The following is a 20,534-nucleotide window of genomic DNA, read 5'->3' as shown; positions in this document are numbered from 1 at the left end:
TCGCCATCCTCATCTCCAGCATATAAAGAGCTGTTAGAGGTTTTGACCAGGACCGTAGATAAATTAAAAATTAAATGGCCCATGGAGAGGAGCGAAGTAAGAACCAAAAGCAAGCTAGATGAACGCTTCCTCCCCGCTCGGTCACTGCCTCAGCGTCGGGGACTGCCGTTCCCGACCTCCATACCGAGGTGTCGAGGTCGTGGCAGAGACCAGTCCAATATCATGTATTTAGCCCCCAAACGTCAACATACAGCAACACCATGGTTATGGGGCAATGCCTCGGGTAGAAGAGACGCTTGCGAGCTATCTCTCGCCCGAGTCTGCATCGTCCCTAAAATCCCCGACGCTGTCCACCAGACCATTAAAGACAACATCAAAACTGGTGGGCAAAGCTTATACGGCGGCAGGTCGGGCGGCGGCTTGTCTTCACACAATGTCCATCTTACAAGCCTACCAAGCCGTCCTGCTGGGGGAAATTGACAATGGCGGGAAAGCAATGTTTGAGACCATTCAGGAGCTTAGAAAAGCGACCGATCTAGCTCTATGTGCCACCAAGGAGACGGCCAAGTCAATAGGCCGTTCTATGGCAGCCCTGGTGGCCACGGAGAGGCATTTATGGCTCAACCTCTCAGACATTAAGGAGAGAAATAAGAACATCCTTATGGATGCGCCGCTGTCTCCTGCGGGCCTCTTCGGCGACTCAGTTACATTGGTCGTCGAGAGGTTCCAGGAGACAAGAGAGCAATCAGCGGCATTTCAAAGCTTCCTTCCCCGCCGCTCTCATCCCCGTCAACAAGCTCCTCAGCGCACAGAACTCAACAAAAAGTTAGTGTTGCCACCCGTGCTCCCCCGCAGAGAGCTTGTGGTCCGGGGCAGTCAACACAACCGAAGCCTTCGAGGGGTAGGGCGGATCTGCGGACAGTCATTATCGCCAAGAAGGCTTCGAAGACGTCCTGATGCCAATGGCCCAGGACCTGTGAGGGCAGCCCCCTCTGGAGGGGGTCGGGTATTAAAGTACTCGGTACCCGCACCTCTTCGGCGCCCTCAGGGGGCCATTCTGCTAACCCTGCCAGTTCGCCGCTTCAGGGCGCTAAGTCAAGTGCTCAAAAAACACCAGAGGCCAGTCTCGAGAGACTGGTTCCCTTAGTAAATTTTCTGGCAGAATGGAAACTTCTCCCAAATATCTCTAAATGGGTGCTACTCACAATAAAAAAGGGTTATAAAATTCAGTTTGGGTCTCGCCCGCCCCAGTTCAATGGGGTCCTTCCCACAGTGGTGGCCCCCGAGCAGTCCCTGATAATGGAACAGGAGGTTAGGCTCTTGCAAAAAGGAGCTATAGAAAGGATTTCTCCTCCCAGCAAGTTGTCAGGGTTTTACAGCCGATACTTTATTGTTCCAAAGAAGGATGGAGGGTTGAGTCCCATCATAGATTTACACGTGTTAAATCGATCTGTGCAAAAGCTCAAGTTCAAGATGCTCACACTCAAACAGATTATCCTACAGATCAGGTCTGAGAACTGGTTTGTGGCAATAGACCTGAAAGACGCTTACTTTCATGTATCCATCCATCCTCAACACAGGAAGTTCCTCAGGTTTGGTTTCGGGGGCGAAGCTTACCAATACAGGGTTCTTCCCTTCGGCCTAGCACTATCACCTCGCACGTTCACAAAGTGTGTGGATGCAGTTCTGGCTCCATTAAGACTCCAGGGTATTCGCGTACTGAACTATATCAATGACTAATTGATTATAGCTCAAACCGAACATCTGGCAGCTCAACATCGAGATGTTGTTCTGTCCCACATGAAGAGGCTAGGGCTGAGGCTCAATGCCAAGAAAAGTGTGCTTGTTCCGGCTCAAATTACCAACTATTTAGGGGTAGTTTGGTACTCCACCACGATGCAGGCACGTCTGTCTCCTGCTCGTGTGAGTTCATCCTCGATGCCGTGAATGGGGTGAAACTAGGCCAGTCACTCACTGTGAAACAGTTTCAGAGACTGTTGGGTCTCATGGCAGCTGTGTCCAATGTGATACCTTTTGGCCTGCTGCACATGAGACCCTTACAGTGGTGGCTCAGGACCAAGGGGTCTTCTCCGAGGGGAAATCCTTTTCGCATGATCAAGGTCACGCGGCAATGCCTTCATGCGTTGGTCATGTGGAAAAAGCCTTGGTTCCTGTCCCAAGGACCTGTGTTGGGGGCTCCTTGTCGTCGCGTAATGCCAACGACGGATGCCTCCCTCACGGGCTGGGGGGCGATCATGAGTGGTCGCTCAGCTCAGGGTCTCTGGGAGGACCATCAACTTTCCTGGCACATAAGTCAGCTGGAAATGATGGCAGTATTTCGAGCATTAAAATACTTTCTCCCAGACCTGAGAGGCCACCATGTGTTGGTCCGCACAGACAGCGTGTTAGTGGTCGTATATATCAACCATGAGGGGGGTCTGAGGTCTCGCCAATTGTGCAAAACTAGCCCGTCGGATCCTCCTGTGGACCCGTGGGAAGCTCCTCTCACTGAGAGCAGCCTACATCCCAGGGCATCAAAATGCAGGAGCAGACGCCCTGTCGAGGCAGGGGCCGAGGCCCGGGGAATGGAGACTCCACCCCGAGGTGGTGGAGCTCATTTGGAAGAACTTCGGTCGAGCGGAAGTCGACCTGTTTGCTTCAGAAGAATCAACCCAGTGTCCACTGTGGTTCTCTCTGTCACATCCAGCACCATTGGGCCTGGATGCCATGGTACAGACGTGGCCGAGGCTGCGTCTGTACGCATTTCCCCCGTTCGCTCTGCTCCCGGGAGTTCAGGAGAGGGTGCGCCAGTACGGGGTATGTCTAACATTGGTAGCCCCGTTCTGGCCAACCCGAATTTGGTTTTCAGACCTAGTGTCTCTCTTGGACGGCTCTCCGATGGAGATTCCTCTCAGGCAGGACCTTCTGTCTTAAGCGGGCAGCATGATACTTCATCCTCACCCAGAACTATGGAGACTGTGGGCCTGGCCTCTGAGGGGACTAGGCTCATAGATTCTGGTCTCCCAACCGAGGTTGTGGAGACCATACTCCACTCCAGAGCTCCCTCCACGAGGAAGCTGTATGCCTATAAATGGAAACTATTCTCTACTTGGTGTAGACAACATCATGTAGACCCTGTCCATTCTTTTATTAGCCTAGTGCTACAATTTCTCCAAGACAAGTTCTCGGATGGCTTATCCCCTTCGACTCTGAAGGTTTATGTTGCGGCCATATCTGCCTATCATGCTCCTCTGGGGGATTCCTCGGTGGGTCGAGACCCCCTTGTTATACGCTTCCTTCGTGGTACTTTGAGGCTGAGGCCTACTGTTCATACAAGAACTCCGACCTGGGACTTGGTCATGGTACTGGAAGGGCTAGCTGAGGCTCCCTTTGAACCACTAGAAGAGGTTTCTGTGAAGTTCCTCAGTCTATAAACATTATTTCTACTGGCTATCTCATCTCTCAAGAGAATAGATCTTCAAGCACTGTCAGTTGCTCCTTCGTGTTTAGAATTTGCACCTGGTATGGTAAAGGCTTTTCTTCACACTAGACCTGGCTATGTGCCAAAGGTCCCCACCAATGTCCCAGGGCCTATTGTACTTCAGGCTTTCTGTCCTCCCTTTGTAAACTCGGATCAGGAGAAACTTAACCTGCTGTGCCCAGTGAGGGCTTTAGACACCTATGTCCACAGAGCTGCCCTGTGGCATAAAACAGACCAGCTTTTTGTATGTTACGGGTCTCCCAAGAAGGGAGGCCCGGCGTCTAAGCAGAGGATGAGCAAGTGGGTGGTTGAGGCTAACTCACTTGCTTATGAAGTGGCCGGACAGCCATCTCCTTTAGCTGTCCGCGCCCATTCTACCAGGGGTATGGCAGCCTCGAAGGCTCTGATGTCGGGAGTTTCCATCCACAACATATGCCATACGGCTGGGTGGTCCTCCCAGCATACATTTATTAGGTTTTATAACCTTGATGTCGGCTCCACTCCGGGGTCAGCTGTGCTGTCTCAATGATAACAGACAGGTACTTGGCACTACGGTGTAGTTGGGACAGCGTTCCCATTGCGTTCGACGCAGCGTCGACAGTTCCCATGAAAGGGAACGTCTCGGGTTACATATGTAACCCTGGTTCTCTAAATAGGGAACGAGACGCTGCATCGCTTAGCCGTACCCCCGGTGTACCTGTGAGCGTCTTGCTTCAGCCATAATCAGAAGCTAGCGTTCTTTGTTCTGGCTATGCTTTATAGTTTCCTGGTCCGTGACATCACCCGCTTCTGACGTCTCGTCACATTATTGGTTAGATTTCATGAGTGCTTCACGATGCAATCAGGCAGAGGCGTTCCCATTGCATTCGACGCAGCTTCTCGTTCCCTATTCAGACAGCGCGCCTCACCGAGGAGTGTGTCCAGTCAGTGTTGAACTGCCTGAATACGCTCAAGCACAGGACAGCGGCCCCACTGAAACTTTTTCAGAGGCTCCTGGGGCATATGGCATCCGCAGTCACGCCACTCGGATTGCTTCATACGAGGCCGCTTCAGCACTGGCTCCACGGCCGGGTCCCGAGATGGGCATGGCAGCGCAGTACGTTCCGTGTCCCCATGACACCAAACTGCTGTCGCACCCTCACTCAGTGGTCTGACCCTTCGTTCCTGCGGGCAGGAGTTTCCCTCGAACAAGTGTCCAGGCATGCTGTGGTATACACAGATGCTTCTGCCACCGGGTGGGGAGCCACATACAACGGGCATGCAGTATCAGGTCTGTGGACGGGGCCTCAACTGCATTCTAACATGTTTTCAATCTTCTTCATAATACCAGTGACTGCTGTGAAATTGAGACCATTTTACCAATCGCACTGAGACATTTAAAATGATACTAAACATGAAAGGAAAAAACAATAGATATACAAGTTAAATTATGCATAGAATATAAACTTTAAGAGTCAGGGAGAAGGAGAGTTTGTGTGTGTGTGTGCATACTGTAGATGTGTGAGGACAGTTTAGGGCAAAGCATTGTCCTATGCTATTTCTTTGAGATCTTCTCTCTAGAAGAGTTTTATTGCTTTATTGCAGGGTGCATTATCTCAGTTATTGTCTTAGCAGGAAAATCAAGCCTTACATCGCTAAGAAGGCTTCGAAGAGATCTTGACGCCAGTGGCGCGGGACCTTCTAGGGCAGCCCCCTCCAAAGAGGGTCCTATATCACATTACATGGTATCCGTCCCTCTTCGGTGCCCTCAGGGGGCCGTTCTGCCAACCCTGCCACCCCGTGTGCTTCAGGGCGCAGCAGTCTCCACTTACCCTCCGAGGAGGGCCGGTCGACATTTGATTTGGTTGTTCCCGCTTCAGGGCACCGAGTCAAATGCTCAAAAAACACCAGAGGCCAGTCTCGAGAGCCTGGTTCCCTTAGTAGAATTTCTGGCAGAACGGAAACTTCTTCCGAATATTTCTCAATGGGTGCTGCTCATAATAGAAAAGGGTTACAGAATTCAGTTCGGGTCTTGCCTGCCCCGGTTCAACGGGGTCCTCCCTATTGTGACAATAGATCTGAAAGACGCTTACTTTCATGTATCCATCCATCCTCAGCACAGGAAGTTCCTCAGATTTGCTTTTGGGCGCGAAGCTTATCAATACAGGGTTCTTCCTTTCGGCCTAGCACTTTCACCCCACACCTTCACAAAATGCGTGGATGCAGCTCTGGCTCCTCTGAGACTCCAGGGCATTCGCATGTTGAATTATATCGACGATTGGTTGATTTTAGCTCAGTCTGAGCACATGGCAGTCCAACGTCGAGATGTTGTTCTGTCTCACATGAGAAGGTTAGGGCTGAGACTCAGTGCCAAGAAGAGTGTGCTTCTACCAGCTCAAACTACCAGCTATCTGGGGGTAGTCTGGGATTCCATTACGATGGAGGCACACATGTCTCCTACTCGTGTGAATTCCATTCTCTCAGCCGTGAATGGGGTGAAACTAGGCCAGTCACTCACTGTAAAACAGTTTCAGAGACTGTTGGGTCTGATGGCAGCTGTGTCCAACGTGATATCTTTTGGCCTTCTGCACATAAGACCCTTACAGTGGTGGCTCAGGACCAAGGGGTTTTCTCCGAGGGAAAATCCTTTTCGCATGATCAAGGTCACGCGGCGATGCCTTCGTGCCTTAGTCATGTGGAAGAAGCCTTGGTTCCTGTCCCAAGGACCTGTGTTGGGGGCTCCTTGTCATCGCGTAATGCTAATGATGGATGCTTCCCTCACAGGTTGGGGGGCGATCATGCGTGGTCACTCAGCTCAGAGTCTGTGGGAGGACCATCTACTTTTCTGGCACATAAATCGGCTGGAAATGTTGGCCGTATTTCGAGCTCTCAAATACCTCCTCCCAGACCTGGGGGGCCATCGTGTGCTGGTCCGCATGGACAGCATGTCGGTGGTCTCCTATATCAACCACCAGGGGGGTTCAGGAAAGACTTAATCTGCTTTGCCCGGTCAGGGCACTAGACACTTATGTCCACAGAGCTGCCCTGTGGCGTAAATCTGAACAACTGTTCGTCTGTTACGGGTCTCCTAAGAAAGGAGGCCCTGCGTATAAGCAGACAATGAGCAAGTGGGTGGTCGAGGCTATCTCACTTGCTTATGAGTCTACCGGACAGCCTTCTCCTTTGGCTGTCCGGGCACATTCTACCAGGGGTATGGCTGCCTCAAAGGCTTTAATCTCGGGGGTCCCATCTGTCTGTAACACTTCATGTTTTATAACACAAGCTTTTTGTCAAATATATTAAATGACAGTAAAAACTGAGTGCCTACATAGCTACAATAACCTTTGTAACCTGTAAGTTGATAAAAACTCTGATGCTATGCACTTACGGCTGATTCATGTCAGCATTAATACTTCTCATTTACTTTAAGTGGGTGACGTCATGCATTGCCGAACTGAATTGTGGGTTACATTATGTCACGTCACTGGTGTTGCTTGCGGCACAAGTTGAAAAAATGTACAACTTCTCAAGCACCAATGCATAAGAATTACGTTTTAGTGGCTCAGAAGTATTTTGTCACTGTCCCTGGAGCAACTGCGTAATTTGTTTTCAGGCCATGGTCTTTATAATTAGCACATCAGATATAAACAAACCAGCACATCGTAGCACATCTCAGTGTAAGGAGCAGAATGCACTTTAACTGTAGCCTGTGAAACAAATGTGGCAGGTCTGATTTTCTTCATTCTTTACTTTAATTTGTTCAACCATCCAGCTATTGCTATTATTGTGTATTCTATAACCATTACTTTAACACTTTAAGATAAAGTTCATTTGTTAACATTAGTTAATGTATTAACTAACATGAACTAACCATGAGCAATACATTTGTTACTGTATTTGTTAATCTTTGTTAACGTTAGTTAATGAAAATACATCAGTTCATCGTTTGTTCATGTTACTTCACAGTGCATTAACCAATGTTAACAAATAGAACTCTTGATTTTAATAATGTATTAGTAAATGTTGAAATTAACAAAGATTAATAAATGGTGTAGAAGTGCAGCTCATTATTAGTTCATGTTAACTGATGTAGTTAACTAATGTTAACTATTGAGCCGTATTGTAAAGTGTTACCACAATCACATTATAAAATCAAAACGAATAACTAGTATTAAATACTAAATTTTCCTCATACAGAAGATGAAAAGTTTGGGCTGATATTCATCATGTCAGTGGGAAACATCAGCTTTGTAAGGGATTTCATCATATTCGGCTTTCATGGACTTCAGCCTCATTACTATGGCCTTGTCTCAGCACTTCTGTTTTTTGTTTATGTGTGTACATTGTTGGGAAATGCTATAGTTTTTACTTTGTTTGTAATGACTAAGAGCTTTCAGAAACCTGTTTATTATTGCATTATAAATCTTGTTGTGTGTGATGTACTATTAAGCACCACAATATTACCAAAGATAATTAGCAGGTATTGGTTCCAAGATGGAACCATTTCATTCTTGGGATGCTTTGTTCAGATGTTCTTTGTGTATTATTTAACCAATGTCTGTTCATATGCTCTGGCAGTAATGGCTATAGATCGCTATGCAGCAATATGTTACCCACTTCAATATCATAGTATCATGACAAACAGAAATGTACTCATTTTGATCCTTGGCTCTTGGGTTTTGAGTTTAGTAGGACCCTTAATGATAGTCATTCGAGCTTACCCTCTCCCTTATTGTGCAGAAAACACAATTATTCACTGTTACTGTGATCATGTTTCCATTACAACACTGGCATGTACAGACAGAGCACTGTATGGTGTTCCAGCTCTCATTTATGCCCTTGTAGTACTGATGGGGTCCTTTGCTATTATTGTTTTCTCATACTTCTCCATCTTTGTAGCAGTTATGCGAATTTCAAGCACTGGAGGAAGGATGAAGACTTTCTCCACCTGCAGTCCTCAGCTCATCATAATTGCTCTCTATTTTCTACCCAGGTGTTTTATTTATTTGTTTGGAAACATTGGTATAAACTTCAGTACTGATTTGCGATTAGTCATTGATATGATGTACACTCTGTTACCACCCATGATCAACCCCCTCATTTATTGTTTAAGAACAGAAGAGGTAAAAACGGTTTTAAGAAGACAATTTCAAAAGAAACAAAATGGTATTAGAAAAAAATTAGATAGGAAAGTGAGTATGCAAATATAAATGGAGTATATATATATATATATATATATATATAAAAATTGCTTTAATACAGTAGAGTGCATTGTTTACACTTGCCTTGTTTATGTACTTATATCACTGTTATTTTGGCTATGCTAACCTCTTCAATCAGAATCAGTGATATATCATATTTTATTTAATAAAATCTGCAAAATGTAAAAATTTTAATTTTCCTGATGTATAAACTAATTTGTCCAATAAGTATATTTTATTGCCCTCTAAATGAGTATTAAAACAAATAGTTTCTTTTTTGCATATAAGGTTTGCCAAATGTTCATTTAATGGACTGTAATGATTTTTTATATCTGTGTTCATCTGTTATCATTAAGACACTCCAAGCCATTTAAAATTGTATGATTTAGTTATTATTTATATTTATTCTAAAGGTGAATTTACCTTATTAAAAATAGTACAGAAATGTTGTCTTAAATTTTAATAGTCCATTTAATAAACACAATTTAATAAAAGAGAAAGTAATTTTACTCATAGATGAGTGTGAAAATGTGGAAATTGAAATAACCAATATTAAGAACCAATAAGATTTCTAATTCTGCCTTGTTATATGCATAAAAATAAAGTGTAGGCCTACTGATTCTGTTAATACAAAATATTCTTTTGTCATCTGACATGCATGTATGCATTTACTCTAATAGGTTCAGTAGGTTTAATGAAAACGTCTCGGTTACATATGTAACCCTCGTTCCCCGAAGAAGGGAACGGAGACATACGTCAGAAGTGAACCGACGAATTGGGTCACTCCCCAAGCACTGCAGCAAAAATGACTGCCCACTGCTCCGGGTGTGTGTTCACGGTGGTTCACTTGGATGGGTGAAATGCAGAGCACAAATGAGAATGAGACACTTCAACTTTCAATAAAAAGAGTTGTACGGCTTTAAAAAAAAAAAAATAATAATAATCATTTATTGGTTCACTCTGAGTAGAATCAGTATTTTTATTTATTTTTATTTTATTTTATTTTTTATTTATTCCTTGCTTGCTGATAGCCTGCTTTATACCAGAGCTTGAGAATAAACCTTGTAACTAGAGTGGATCCTCAAATTATTGGCAAAACTTCATACAGCATATGTCTTAGTCTGGTATTTGCCATCTAACCGTAACAGTTTGTCTTTTATAACACAAGCTTTTTGCCAAATATAATAAATTACAATAAAAACTGAGCACCCACATAGCTACAATAACCTTTGTAACCTGTGAGTTGATAAAAACTCAATACTATGCACTTGCGACTGATTCACGTCAGTGTTAATACTTCTAATGGGTGAGGTCATGTGTTGCCGAACTGAATTGTGGGTTCCATTATGTTGCGTCACTGGCATTGCTTGTGGCATAAGTTGAAAAATGAACAACTACTCAAGAACCAATGCAGGTGTCAGCCAATCAGATCACCTTATGCAAATATCCACGCAAACAAATATCGAACGCAAACGCCAGCCAATTGCGTTCATGCAACACCAGAAATATTCAGGAAATTTTCTAAGTGGTCAGAATATAATAATATTCTAAATGTGTTTTAAAAAGGAAATTAAGATGTTTGTTGTATAGGCTATATTGTTGAATGCATTACTGTGGTAAACACTTGTAGTGAACAGCACATTCCAGGGCCTAGTTTATGGCCGGGCCCCTCTCTGTCCGTAACAGCGGACAAAGGTTTGCTACATTTTGATTGGATCTTGGTGGACTAACACAAACAAACTGTCCAACGCCATCAGATAAAGATGTAAGGACAACATCCAGACCTCTCTTAGAGGGCAAGAAGAAGACCTCTTGTACCAAGCCTGGGAAGGACAGGACTTCTCATTGGTCCACATGCAGTTTCTGCCCTTCACCCATCTAGAGACTACTTCCTAAGGTTGGCCAGAGACTGCCATAAAAATTCCTCGGGACCTCAGCAGCAATGGGTGAAGCAAAGAGAGATCACAAAGATCCATCCAAAGCCATTCAAAACTATGTTTGAAAACCTTAGAACTGATGCAAACTACACATCCATTTCATACTTATTCACAGGAATAAGTATTCTCAGTGACAGCTATTTGTAGTGCAACATCTGACACAGATTCAGCTGTTAATGTACAATTGAATGAAAGCATGACGGTTCAATCTTCTTCCATCATGTTTAGTCTCTATTTGTTTAGAATATTGCCAAAGGTATTCTGGTGGTGGTTTGGAAAGTGAGAAATGCATTGGTAAACTTTAAAGACACTGTAAAGACTTCCAACTTTGTGCTTTATGCAAATGAGTTCCACAGGGGAAAGAAGGGTGGGCCACACTATGTGTGTCCCCTCTGATGCCAGCAGCCAATCACAGCACTCGAATGGAGAAGCGCCAAATTGCAATCTCCTCCTCATCGGAAAGGGATAAAGGTACCCTTTCAACAGACATTCCTTGTTCTGAGTCTGCCCTTCAAAGGGGAAAGACATAACAGATATACCGTTCTGGGTCTGTCCTGCACGGGGATAGGCATTGACAGATACATTCTCGTTCTGAGCCTCTGGTTCGTCCAGAGAGACAACAACAGATCCCATGATCTGAGTCTACAGCTGGCGAGGCAGCAACAGAGACGACCACGTTCTGAGCCTCCAGCCTGTGAGGAAAGAGACATTAACAAACACTACGTTCAGAGTTTCTGTCCAGCGAGACAGTAACGACATCTGCAACAAGGTTAAGCTCAGGAGAGCAAACCTTCACTCCAAGGTACCTTCGTCTGCGTGTTCCAGATTGTTAAGGACCTTCTGCACCTACACCAGGGCCTCATCTGCGTGTTCAAGATTTTAGGACCCTTTGGTGCTTCCGGAGATCAGCATCCCGCAGAGCTTCGTGTTCAAGACTGTTGAAACAGATTCTGACTCCTCTCCCCACTGCATTGTCACCCAGCACAACCAGTGGAAGACGTCACCGTCATCGGACTCAACCACGTGGAACGTAAATATCACTTAACCAAACCTCTTTCCAGAGACCTTGGCATTGTTGTATATTATCAGTATATAATTTCCTAATTCCCATTAGATGTAATATAGCTGATGTTAGTTAATAACAAATAATCTTTCGTTTATTTGTTTAGTGCATAATAAGGTTCTCCACCTTATTATTTTTCAGAGAAACAGTTTATCTTTCCATAAGATAACGTAACTCTTCCATAGCCACACCAACTTAATCACTTGCATTTTATGTATCTTATGCACTTTATTCCTTTATCATTCATGGTATTCATTTAGTAGTTGTGTTAGTTATTCTTGTTTATCTTTTGTTAATAAAATTTATTTTATTACACTTGTGTCTTCCTTGTGCTGATAATACAGAAAAGGCTCTACAAGTTAGCAATCTCACCAATCTTTCAGATAAATCAGCTGACCACTTTACATTCATTCCAAATGAATGAAAGCCCCTGTTGGGAGTGTTCTCATACTGCCAAGGTAAAGACCTTGACTGGTGCCCTGAACTAGGAAAAGGGGGGAAGTGGTCATCTGATGTACTCATAACCACACCTTAAGAGACGTGTGATCCAAAAATTACAACGTCAGTGGTGACGTGAGTACCAATCCCTATTTTGCTTTGCATCCTTGGATGGGCAAAAGTAAAAATCACTACACACTTAAAAAAAAAAAAAAACCTGCATGGCCTGGAAAATGGGCTGTGGGCTGTGTCAGCCTCAGCAAAATATTATTTGGCAAAATTATTAGTTATATATTTTGAAGCCATTATCATTGTCTTTCCGAATCAGGTATTTGGCTTCGTGCACACCCCTAATTGAAAGCCATGGAAACCCAACATAAGTGTGTGCTTTAATGAAGGCAAGCACATCAATGTAGAACGGTAATTAAACTGACTGGAACTACCTGTGCATTAATAGCAAAACTGTAAGTTTATCTGCTTTAAGAACAGTGGCGTTACCTCACTAGTGAGAAATGTCATGTAGCTTTTAAGTTGCTAGTTCAGTTTTTACTGATAAAATAGAGCAGTGCTGACAACAGGTTTATGTGCAAGTGTGTGTCCATTAGGGGTGGGGGAAAAATGTGACTCTTAGATGCATTTTAAAAAACAATCTGTTTAACACGAAATAATATTCTTCTCATTTATTTTACTATATTTACGGGCCACAAGAGAAATAATAGAATAAATTAAGACAGTTAGGATTGCCTACCGTTATCAGCATATTATGCTGAAATTCGTCTCTTGCGAAAAGTTTGCACATTGCTTTTTGTGTGATATACACTGGCTCGCCTTCTTGGTTTAAAATGGAAAGATTTCCCAATATTGCGAAGTAACCATTTTGGCTCGCCAGGGGCGAGTGTGCGCATTGTGTGTGAGTGAAGAACAACGCACATGGACAGTGCTTACATCTACTGTTTATGTGAACACTCACCAGTGCAGGCATTTTGACACTGTGTATTTGACCAATTAGGCGCGCAACCGAAAACACAGACTTCAATGCTTGTCCGTGTTACACTCGGAGCACGCGCACAGAAACATCCTGCCAGTATTGAGTTTTATTTTTAATATCAAGCACATCCTGCTCTTTACTTTCTCATTCGTTCATGTTTCTTTATTAATAATGCCAACAGTCCCGCCCACTGAAAGTTGCGTGGACTTTCATACAAATACGAATATGACACATTTATAGGACATAAAGGTCTATGTGGCAAAACGAAAGTAACCGGTGAAAAGTTTCGAAATGTCCCTTGGCACAGCAGAGCAGCAGTTTTAATAAAAGCATATGTTTAAGTTCAGTCACTATTTTACATACTTTAACATTTAACATTTCGCGGATGTTTAACAAATTCTTTTCGCCATTACCACAAACAAGCTGCAGCCACATGAATCTGATAAGTGCAGGAGCTCTTAGTTACCATAGAATGGTGCGGTGATGACGGTGATGGCCTCAACATCGCGGTAAGCATCTCATTACTGCGGTATTGCGGTAATGCGGTTATTGTCACAGCCCTAATTCAAGCATTCAACAGCCTCGTAGTATAATACAAATTATTACACACATATAGCAAAATAGACAGTGTAACTGACTTACAGGTTTCTTAGACAGTCCATCTTCATTCCTCTTTTTCTCTTCTCGCTCTGTTTCACATGCAAGTTGAAGCCATCTTTTGATGCAGGATTCTTCTTCTTAATCTGTTGCTGTGAGCCTGATGTTTCTGACAAGTAAAATAATAAAACTAGTTAGTGCAGTATAATGTACAATGAATACATATATTAATGTCCAATTGAATTATAGTCATAATTTTTATTTTACTGTTATGCCATAATAAAACATGAGTAAAAATACTTGTCTACACTACCGTGCTGAACCGACTACAGGTTGGTAGACAGTGAGTGAAGGGGAATTCATGCTGGTCAATGCTGTTTTTTTACAGCAGGAGGATCTACATTGAGGAGACAGACAATGTATCACTTCAGTATTACTGACCGCTGGATTTACAGTTTAACTGGGCTACATGTTGCCTTCATGGGACTTAATTGTAGATCAGATCATGTTACTGACTATTTATTCAAGTCATTTTATTAATTTGAGCTGAATTACATCAAATGTTACATTTTCAATACCCAGATTCCCCTAAAACATTTACTTGCACAAACTTTGATCATATTTAAAATAAATAACAAAGTAATGATAAACAACAACTAAGAGATAAAAGCTATTGCACAATAACAAATTATAAGAAAGATAAATTATTAATTCAGATTCTTCAGTTAGGCCTCGTTCATTCTTTTGTCACGTGATAGCAGCACAGGCTAGTGCAGGAAACAGACAGATATGACTATTTCATAGGAATTATCATTTAATTATCAAAAACAAAAAAAAAAAAACTGTCTATCAGATATTCACAAATTCAAAGTGCAAGAAATGAGATCAGGAACGCGTCATGTACTCACTTTAAGAGTAAAAGGAGTAAAACCAAACGTTATATATGCTGTCATGTGACGTGACAAATGAACGAAAGAGACTCGGAGGTGAACTAATCAACGTTATTCACGAGATATTAAATAAAATAGTTAAAAACAATGAACTAATCAGTCTTGATCTACTGGCCGTAGCAGAGTAAAATGTAAACAGCGCGAACATAGCAAATTACTATGCCACGGTCACTTACAATCATTGTACACAATCAAACTACAAATCATTCAGCCAATTTCTCTACACAAACATTCATATTTAAAAGTTTTCCCTGAAAATCCAGAGATAGCAAAATCTGAATTGACAAAATAACTTATCTTTAAATAGCCTTAGCTATGTGTTTGCTTGCTAACAATTTGTTAAGTTAACATTAGCTAACTTTAATATCACATAAATACTCCAATCAAATATAACGTAGCAATCGCCAACAAACACATTGTTTCAATCCATTATTATTATTATTATTATTTTTTTATGAAATCTTACCTTGACTTTGTGGAGTTTTCCACCGTCAATTCTCCAGCCGATCTTCTGCTGTTCCGTCTTTTGGGCGCCTTTTCCGCGCGCCTACTTTTAAATTTAAAGGGCCGGAAGTAAATTCGAACCAGTTTGAACTTTGATTAAAAAAAGATCTTATCTCTAACAAAGTTAGCTGAAGCCTATAACATGATAAAAAAAAAAGGTTTGAAAAGTTAATAATATCAAAATAACATACAATGTTCTCATTGCAGTTTGTGCTGATTTGCGCTGATTTACCCACTCATAATTTAATTTATCAATTAATATTATGATAGGCTATTTTTATTCATAAAAAGTCATTTATAAATGTAAATGTCAATATTCAGTCAAAATGTGAGACAAATTAAATATTTTTATTAATGTTTGTTTTGTAATGTTTTATTTATTTATTAGTTTATTCATTCATTCATTCATTCATTACAATATCAGGGTCACTTGAAGCAGTTTATAAAATGACACTGCCTGCTTACACTGTTAATCCTGCATTTCATTCAACCAATCATTTTTGAGTGACAAGTTTACAGTTTATGTCAAGTTTATGCATACAACCAGGGTTTTGTGCTGGTTATCATTTCCTGCTTTAAGGATAATGGGTTGGGTTAGGTTTAGGGGTAGCGTTAGGACTAACTTGTTCTTGGTATCTTGTTACAAGATCAACAAAACATGTGGACAGAGGAATATGTCCTGCTTGAAACCATGGCAAAGATTTTTACATACAGCAGCTCAAAATGTCTCTCAACCAAACATTAAAATTTATGTTCCAAGACCATAAAAACAGTTCACTAATTTTAACTGTTGTACACGTTTCTTAATCAGACACTCTACCTACAGTACATGTACAGCATAACTGACTGTAAGAGCTGTAATAGAGCACGTCTGTGTTTCTGCTCTACAGTACACATACACACACACACACACACACACACACTCATGTTGTGTTTTCATGTTTTATGGGGCCTTTATGGGGCCAAAACTCCATGTTTTATAGCCTGGACTGTCCATAGGCTATGGTTTGTACAAAGTACAGAGTGTATATTGTATATCCTCCTACCCTAGCCCTACACCTACCCACCACACAAAACTTTCTGCATGTTTTGAATTTTAAAAAAAAAAATGTGTAGTGTGTTTTTAAGCCATTTGCTTTACGATGACAAAAGAAGTGTTCTCATAAACCATGTTTACATTGTAATGCCTATGTCATTATAGACATTTGTGTCCTCATAAACCACATATACCTGTACACACAAACACACACACACACACACCAATAAAGTTATTAAAAAATAACAGGGCAGGCCCATCCACACCTGATATAGCTGCCTTCTCCAGATTAGCCTGTACAATTAACAGTGTTGCATCCTATATCAAATTTCCTGAAAAGTATTAATGCTATATTTTCAGTTTCATTTTTAGCTATACATCTAAATTAACCAGTTTTTAAGGGTGCTCCTTCCAAAGCCAGAAGTGGCCTTGTTTTTTTATGATATTTAGAGCATATTTGCTGTGTCAACTGTACCGTATATTTGCCAAAAGTGGCCCTAATTGTTATTAACTATTAACTTGCTTACTGTTCCATCTTGAGCTTACACCCTGGTTGGCCAGTGCTGACTGTGCCATATATATGCCAAATGTGGTCCAAAGTTGGAGTAATGTATTCAAGCCATGTTTGTTATGCCATGTGTGGGCCACTTTCGGTTCACATTCAGAATCGCCAGTGATTACACTCCGTCATTTTTGCCAAAACTAGCCCAGATATCTTAAACCATATCTGGGCCAGTTTTGGCAAAGATGACGGAGTGTAATCACTGGCGATTCTGAATGTGAACATTTGCTGCATTATATGTAGGCCAGTTTAGGCTCACACCCTGATTAGCCAGTGCTGACTGTGCCGTACATTAGCCAAATGTGGTCCAAAGTTGGAGTAATGTATTCGGGCCATATTTGCTATGCTGTGTGTTGGCCACTTTAGGTTCACATTCAGATTTGCCAGTCGTTACTGTCCCTCATCTTTGCCAAAACTGGCCCAGATATGTTTTAAGATATCCGGGCCACATTTGCTGCATTATATGTGGGCCAGTTTAGGCTCAAACCCTGATTAGCCAGTGCTGACTGTGACGTACATTTGCCAAATGTGGTCCAAAGTTGGATTAATGTATCCGGACCATATTTTTTATGTCATGTGTGGGCCACTTTAGGTTCATGTTCAGAATCGCCAGTGCTTACTGTCCCACAAGTTTGCCAAAACTGGCCCAGATATGTTTTAAGATAACTGGGCCACATTTTCTGAATCATATGTGGGCCAGTTTAGGCTCACACCCTGATTAGCCAGTACTGACTGTGCCGTACATTTGCCAAATGTGGTCCAAAGTTGGATTAATGTATTCGGGCCATATTTGTTATGCCATGTGTGGGCCACTTTAGGTTCACATTCAGAATCACCAGTGATTACTTTCCCACATCTTTGCCAAAACTGGCCCAGTTGTGTTTTAAGATAACTGGGCCACATTTGCTGCAGCATATGTGGGCCATATTTGGTTTACACCCAGATTAGCCATTGTTGATTGTGCCACATTTTTGCCAAAGATGGCCCACATTTGGTTTGTGATATTTGGGCCATATTCATTATTTATCACATGGGCCACTTCAGGCTCACATTCAGATTACACATTGCTGTAAGTGCCACATCTTTGCCTAAAAAGGCCCACATGTGATTTGAAATATTTGGGCCATATTTGCCATTTTACATGCGGGCCACTTAAGGCTCACATACATTTTGTCCGGGCCATAAGAAGGCCTGCAGTGCCGCATCATTGCCTGAAGTGGCCCACATCCATTTGCTATCTGGGTTTTATGCAGGATTTTGTGGGCGGGAGCGGGACAGAATCCTGCGGGAGCGGGCGGGTGCGGGACTGAAAAATCCGTCCCGCGCATGTCTCTACACTCTACTTATTACACACACAGGGACGCGCAGCAGCACACAAACATGTCAAATATTAAAAATAAAAGGATTACAATGTAAAAGATTATTATGTGCATAAAGATAAAAATGATTTGGTGAAATCCGGCTTGTCCCGTAGATGGTCTGTTCACACGCTTTAACCTCGCGCACAAGCAGATCTGTTTCCTCACTAGAGAAGCGTTTTTCCACTTGCAAATTCTGCCATGTAAATAGCGAATCCGCCATGGCGCGAGTGCAAGTGACTTTTAAAGGGAATGGGAGATGAGACTGATTGGTTTATTGCACGTTAAGCCCAAAACAGATCCATTACTCATTAAGAGAATATGGACAATCCTTTTAGACCATGCACAGGGCGTGCAGACCATTTTTCCTATCCTTAAACTAGCAAAAGTGTATTCGGACATGCCCTAAGTGCACTTGCGCTGTGCACTTTAGACTATGTGCTTAGATCGTTAAAATAGGGCCCAAAGTATCACAAAGGAATCTCAGTGCAAATAAGTACAGTGTTTTCTTTATTCAAAACACATTGTGTGTAAAGGCTAATGTTTTATGTATTTGAGGGATGGAGAAGAGTGTCTTAGTCTGGTATTTGTCATCTAATCATAGCCAATAAAGCCTGTCTGTAACACTTCATGTTTTATAACACAAGCTTTTTGCCAAATATATTAAATGACAGTAAAAACTGAGTGCATAGCTACAATAACCTTTGTAACCTGTAAGTTGATAAAAACTCCATGCTATGCACTTACGGCTGATTCATTTCAGCATTAATGTTTCTCATTCACTTTAAGTGGGTGACGTCATGTGTTGCCGAACTGAATTGTGGGTTCCATTATGTCACGTCACGGGTGTTGCTTGCGGCATAAGTTGAAAAAATGAACAACCTCTCAAGCACCAATGCATAATAATTATATTTTAGTGGCTGTATTTTTTACTTTGTTTGTAATGACTAAGGGCCTGCAGAGGCCTCTGTATTATTTCATTATAAATCTTGCTGTGTGTGATGTACTATTAAGCACCACAATCTTACCAAAGATAATTAGCAGGTATTGGTTCCAAGATGAAACCATTTCGTTCTTGGGTTGCTTTGTTCAGATGTTCTTTGTGTATTATTTAGGCGGTGCCTGTTCAAATGTTCTGGTAGTAATGGCTATAGATCGCTATGCAGCAATATGTTACCCACTTCAATATCATAGTATCATGACAAACAGAAATGTACTCATTTTGATCCTTGGCTCTTGGGTTTTGAGTTTAGTAGGACCCTTAATGATAGTCATTCGAGCTTACCCTCTCCCTTATTGTGCAGAAAACACAATTATTCACTGTTACTGTGATCATGTTTCCATTACAACACTGGCTTGTACAAACAGAGCACTGTATGGTGTTCCAGCTCTCATTTATGCCCTTGTAGTACTGATGGGGTCCTTTGCTATTATTGTTTTCTCATACTTCTCCATCTTTGTAGCAGTTATGCGAATTTCAAGCACTGGAGGAAGGATGAAGACTTTCTCCACCTGCAGTCCTCAGCTCATCATAATTGCTCTCTATTTTCTACCCAGGTGTTTTATTTATTTGTTTGGCAACATTGGTATAAACTTCAGTACTGATTTGCGATTAGTCATTGATATGATGTACACTCTGTTACCACCCATGATCAACCCCCTCATTTATTGTTTGAGAACAGAAGAGGTAAAAACTGTTTTAAGAAGCCTATTTCAAAAGAAACAAATTGGTATTCCTTTACAGTTGCTCTAATGTGCTTTATCGCTTGAGCCGGACAAACTGTAGTCAAACTAATATTTATCCTCAAATTAACATAAAACAGATTTCAGTGTTGGATATGAATTTGATTTGTTTATTTTGAAAAATTAGCAAATAATCATAAATAATAAATAATCATTGTGACAATTAAATGTATTCAGTTAAAAAGTATGAGCATGATTAAAATATGGCTAGCTGTGGAACAAACAATATTAATTTAATTAAAATATATGAGATAATGCATGTTGATAAAGTAAGAGTAATATGTAAGAGTAAGAGTGTGTGTACATGTCACAGTTCCCTTGTCTCCCGGACTCCATTTCCCAGAATCCTCCTGTCTCCACACCTGCACTCACTTCCCTCGTCTTCTCCCCATCATCACGGATCTCCTGCACCTGTTCCTGATCATCAGCACTCCCTTTATAATGGACTCACTCCCTTCACTCCTGGTCTGTCCTCAATGTTGTTTAATACGTGTATGTGGTTATTCTCCTTCATTGTCATTAAAATACCCACTGACAAAGATGGGCCTATTCGTCGTCTCCCAGGCTCCAGCTTCTCCCATGCCTCCCACACCTATGTCGGCTGCAGACCGCCTCATTGGACTCCTGCAGGACGGACGTTCGCTGGAGAGGTATGTGGAGGAGTTTGTCGAGTTAGCCTTTTTGACGAATTGGTCAG

At 42.0% G+C, this 20,534-nt stretch overlaps 2 protein-coding genes across 2 annotated transcripts; both read left to right on the top strand.

Moving 5' to 3' along the window:
- Positions 1 to 7,686: 7,686 nt before the first annotated feature.
- LOC127495547 (olfactory receptor 10A5-like) lies at positions 7,687 to 8,670 on the top strand. Its single transcript, XM_051862471.1, has one exon. It carries the CDS (start codon positions 7,687 to 7,689, stop codon positions 8,668 to 8,670), a length of 984 nt encoding a protein of 327 aa, XP_051718431.1.
- Positions 8,671 to 18,989: 10,319 nt separating this feature from the next.
- On the top strand, positions 18,990 to 19,847 carry LOC127495546 (olfactory receptor 142-like). Its single transcript, XM_051862470.1, has one exon. The coding sequence runs from the start codon at positions 18,990 to 18,992 to the stop codon at positions 19,845 to 19,847; it is 858 nt and encodes a 285-aa protein (XP_051718430.1).
- The last annotated feature ends 687 nt before the right edge of the window (positions 19,848 to 20,534 follow it).

This window comes from Ctenopharyngodon idella, chromosome 15, assembly GCF_019924925.1.
Source record: "Ctenopharyngodon idella isolate HZGC_01 chromosome 15, HZGC01, whole genome shotgun sequence".
In the NCBI taxonomy this organism is placed as follows: domain Eukaryota; kingdom Metazoa; phylum Chordata; class Actinopteri; order Cypriniformes; family Xenocyprididae; genus Ctenopharyngodon; species Ctenopharyngodon idella.
Note: the sequence above shows the minus strand (reverse complement) of the source record. Positions and strands in the feature narration are given on the sequence as shown.

Excerpts from the sequence above, each read along its gene's own strand:
- LOC127495547 (XM_051862471.1), top strand. The coding sequence starts at position 7,687 with ATGTCAGTGGGAAACATCAGCTTTGTAAGGGATTTCATCATATTCGGC.
- LOC127495546 (XM_051862470.1), top strand. The coding sequence starts at position 18,990 with ATGCATAATAATTATATTTTAGTGGCTGTATTTTTTACTTTGTTTGTA.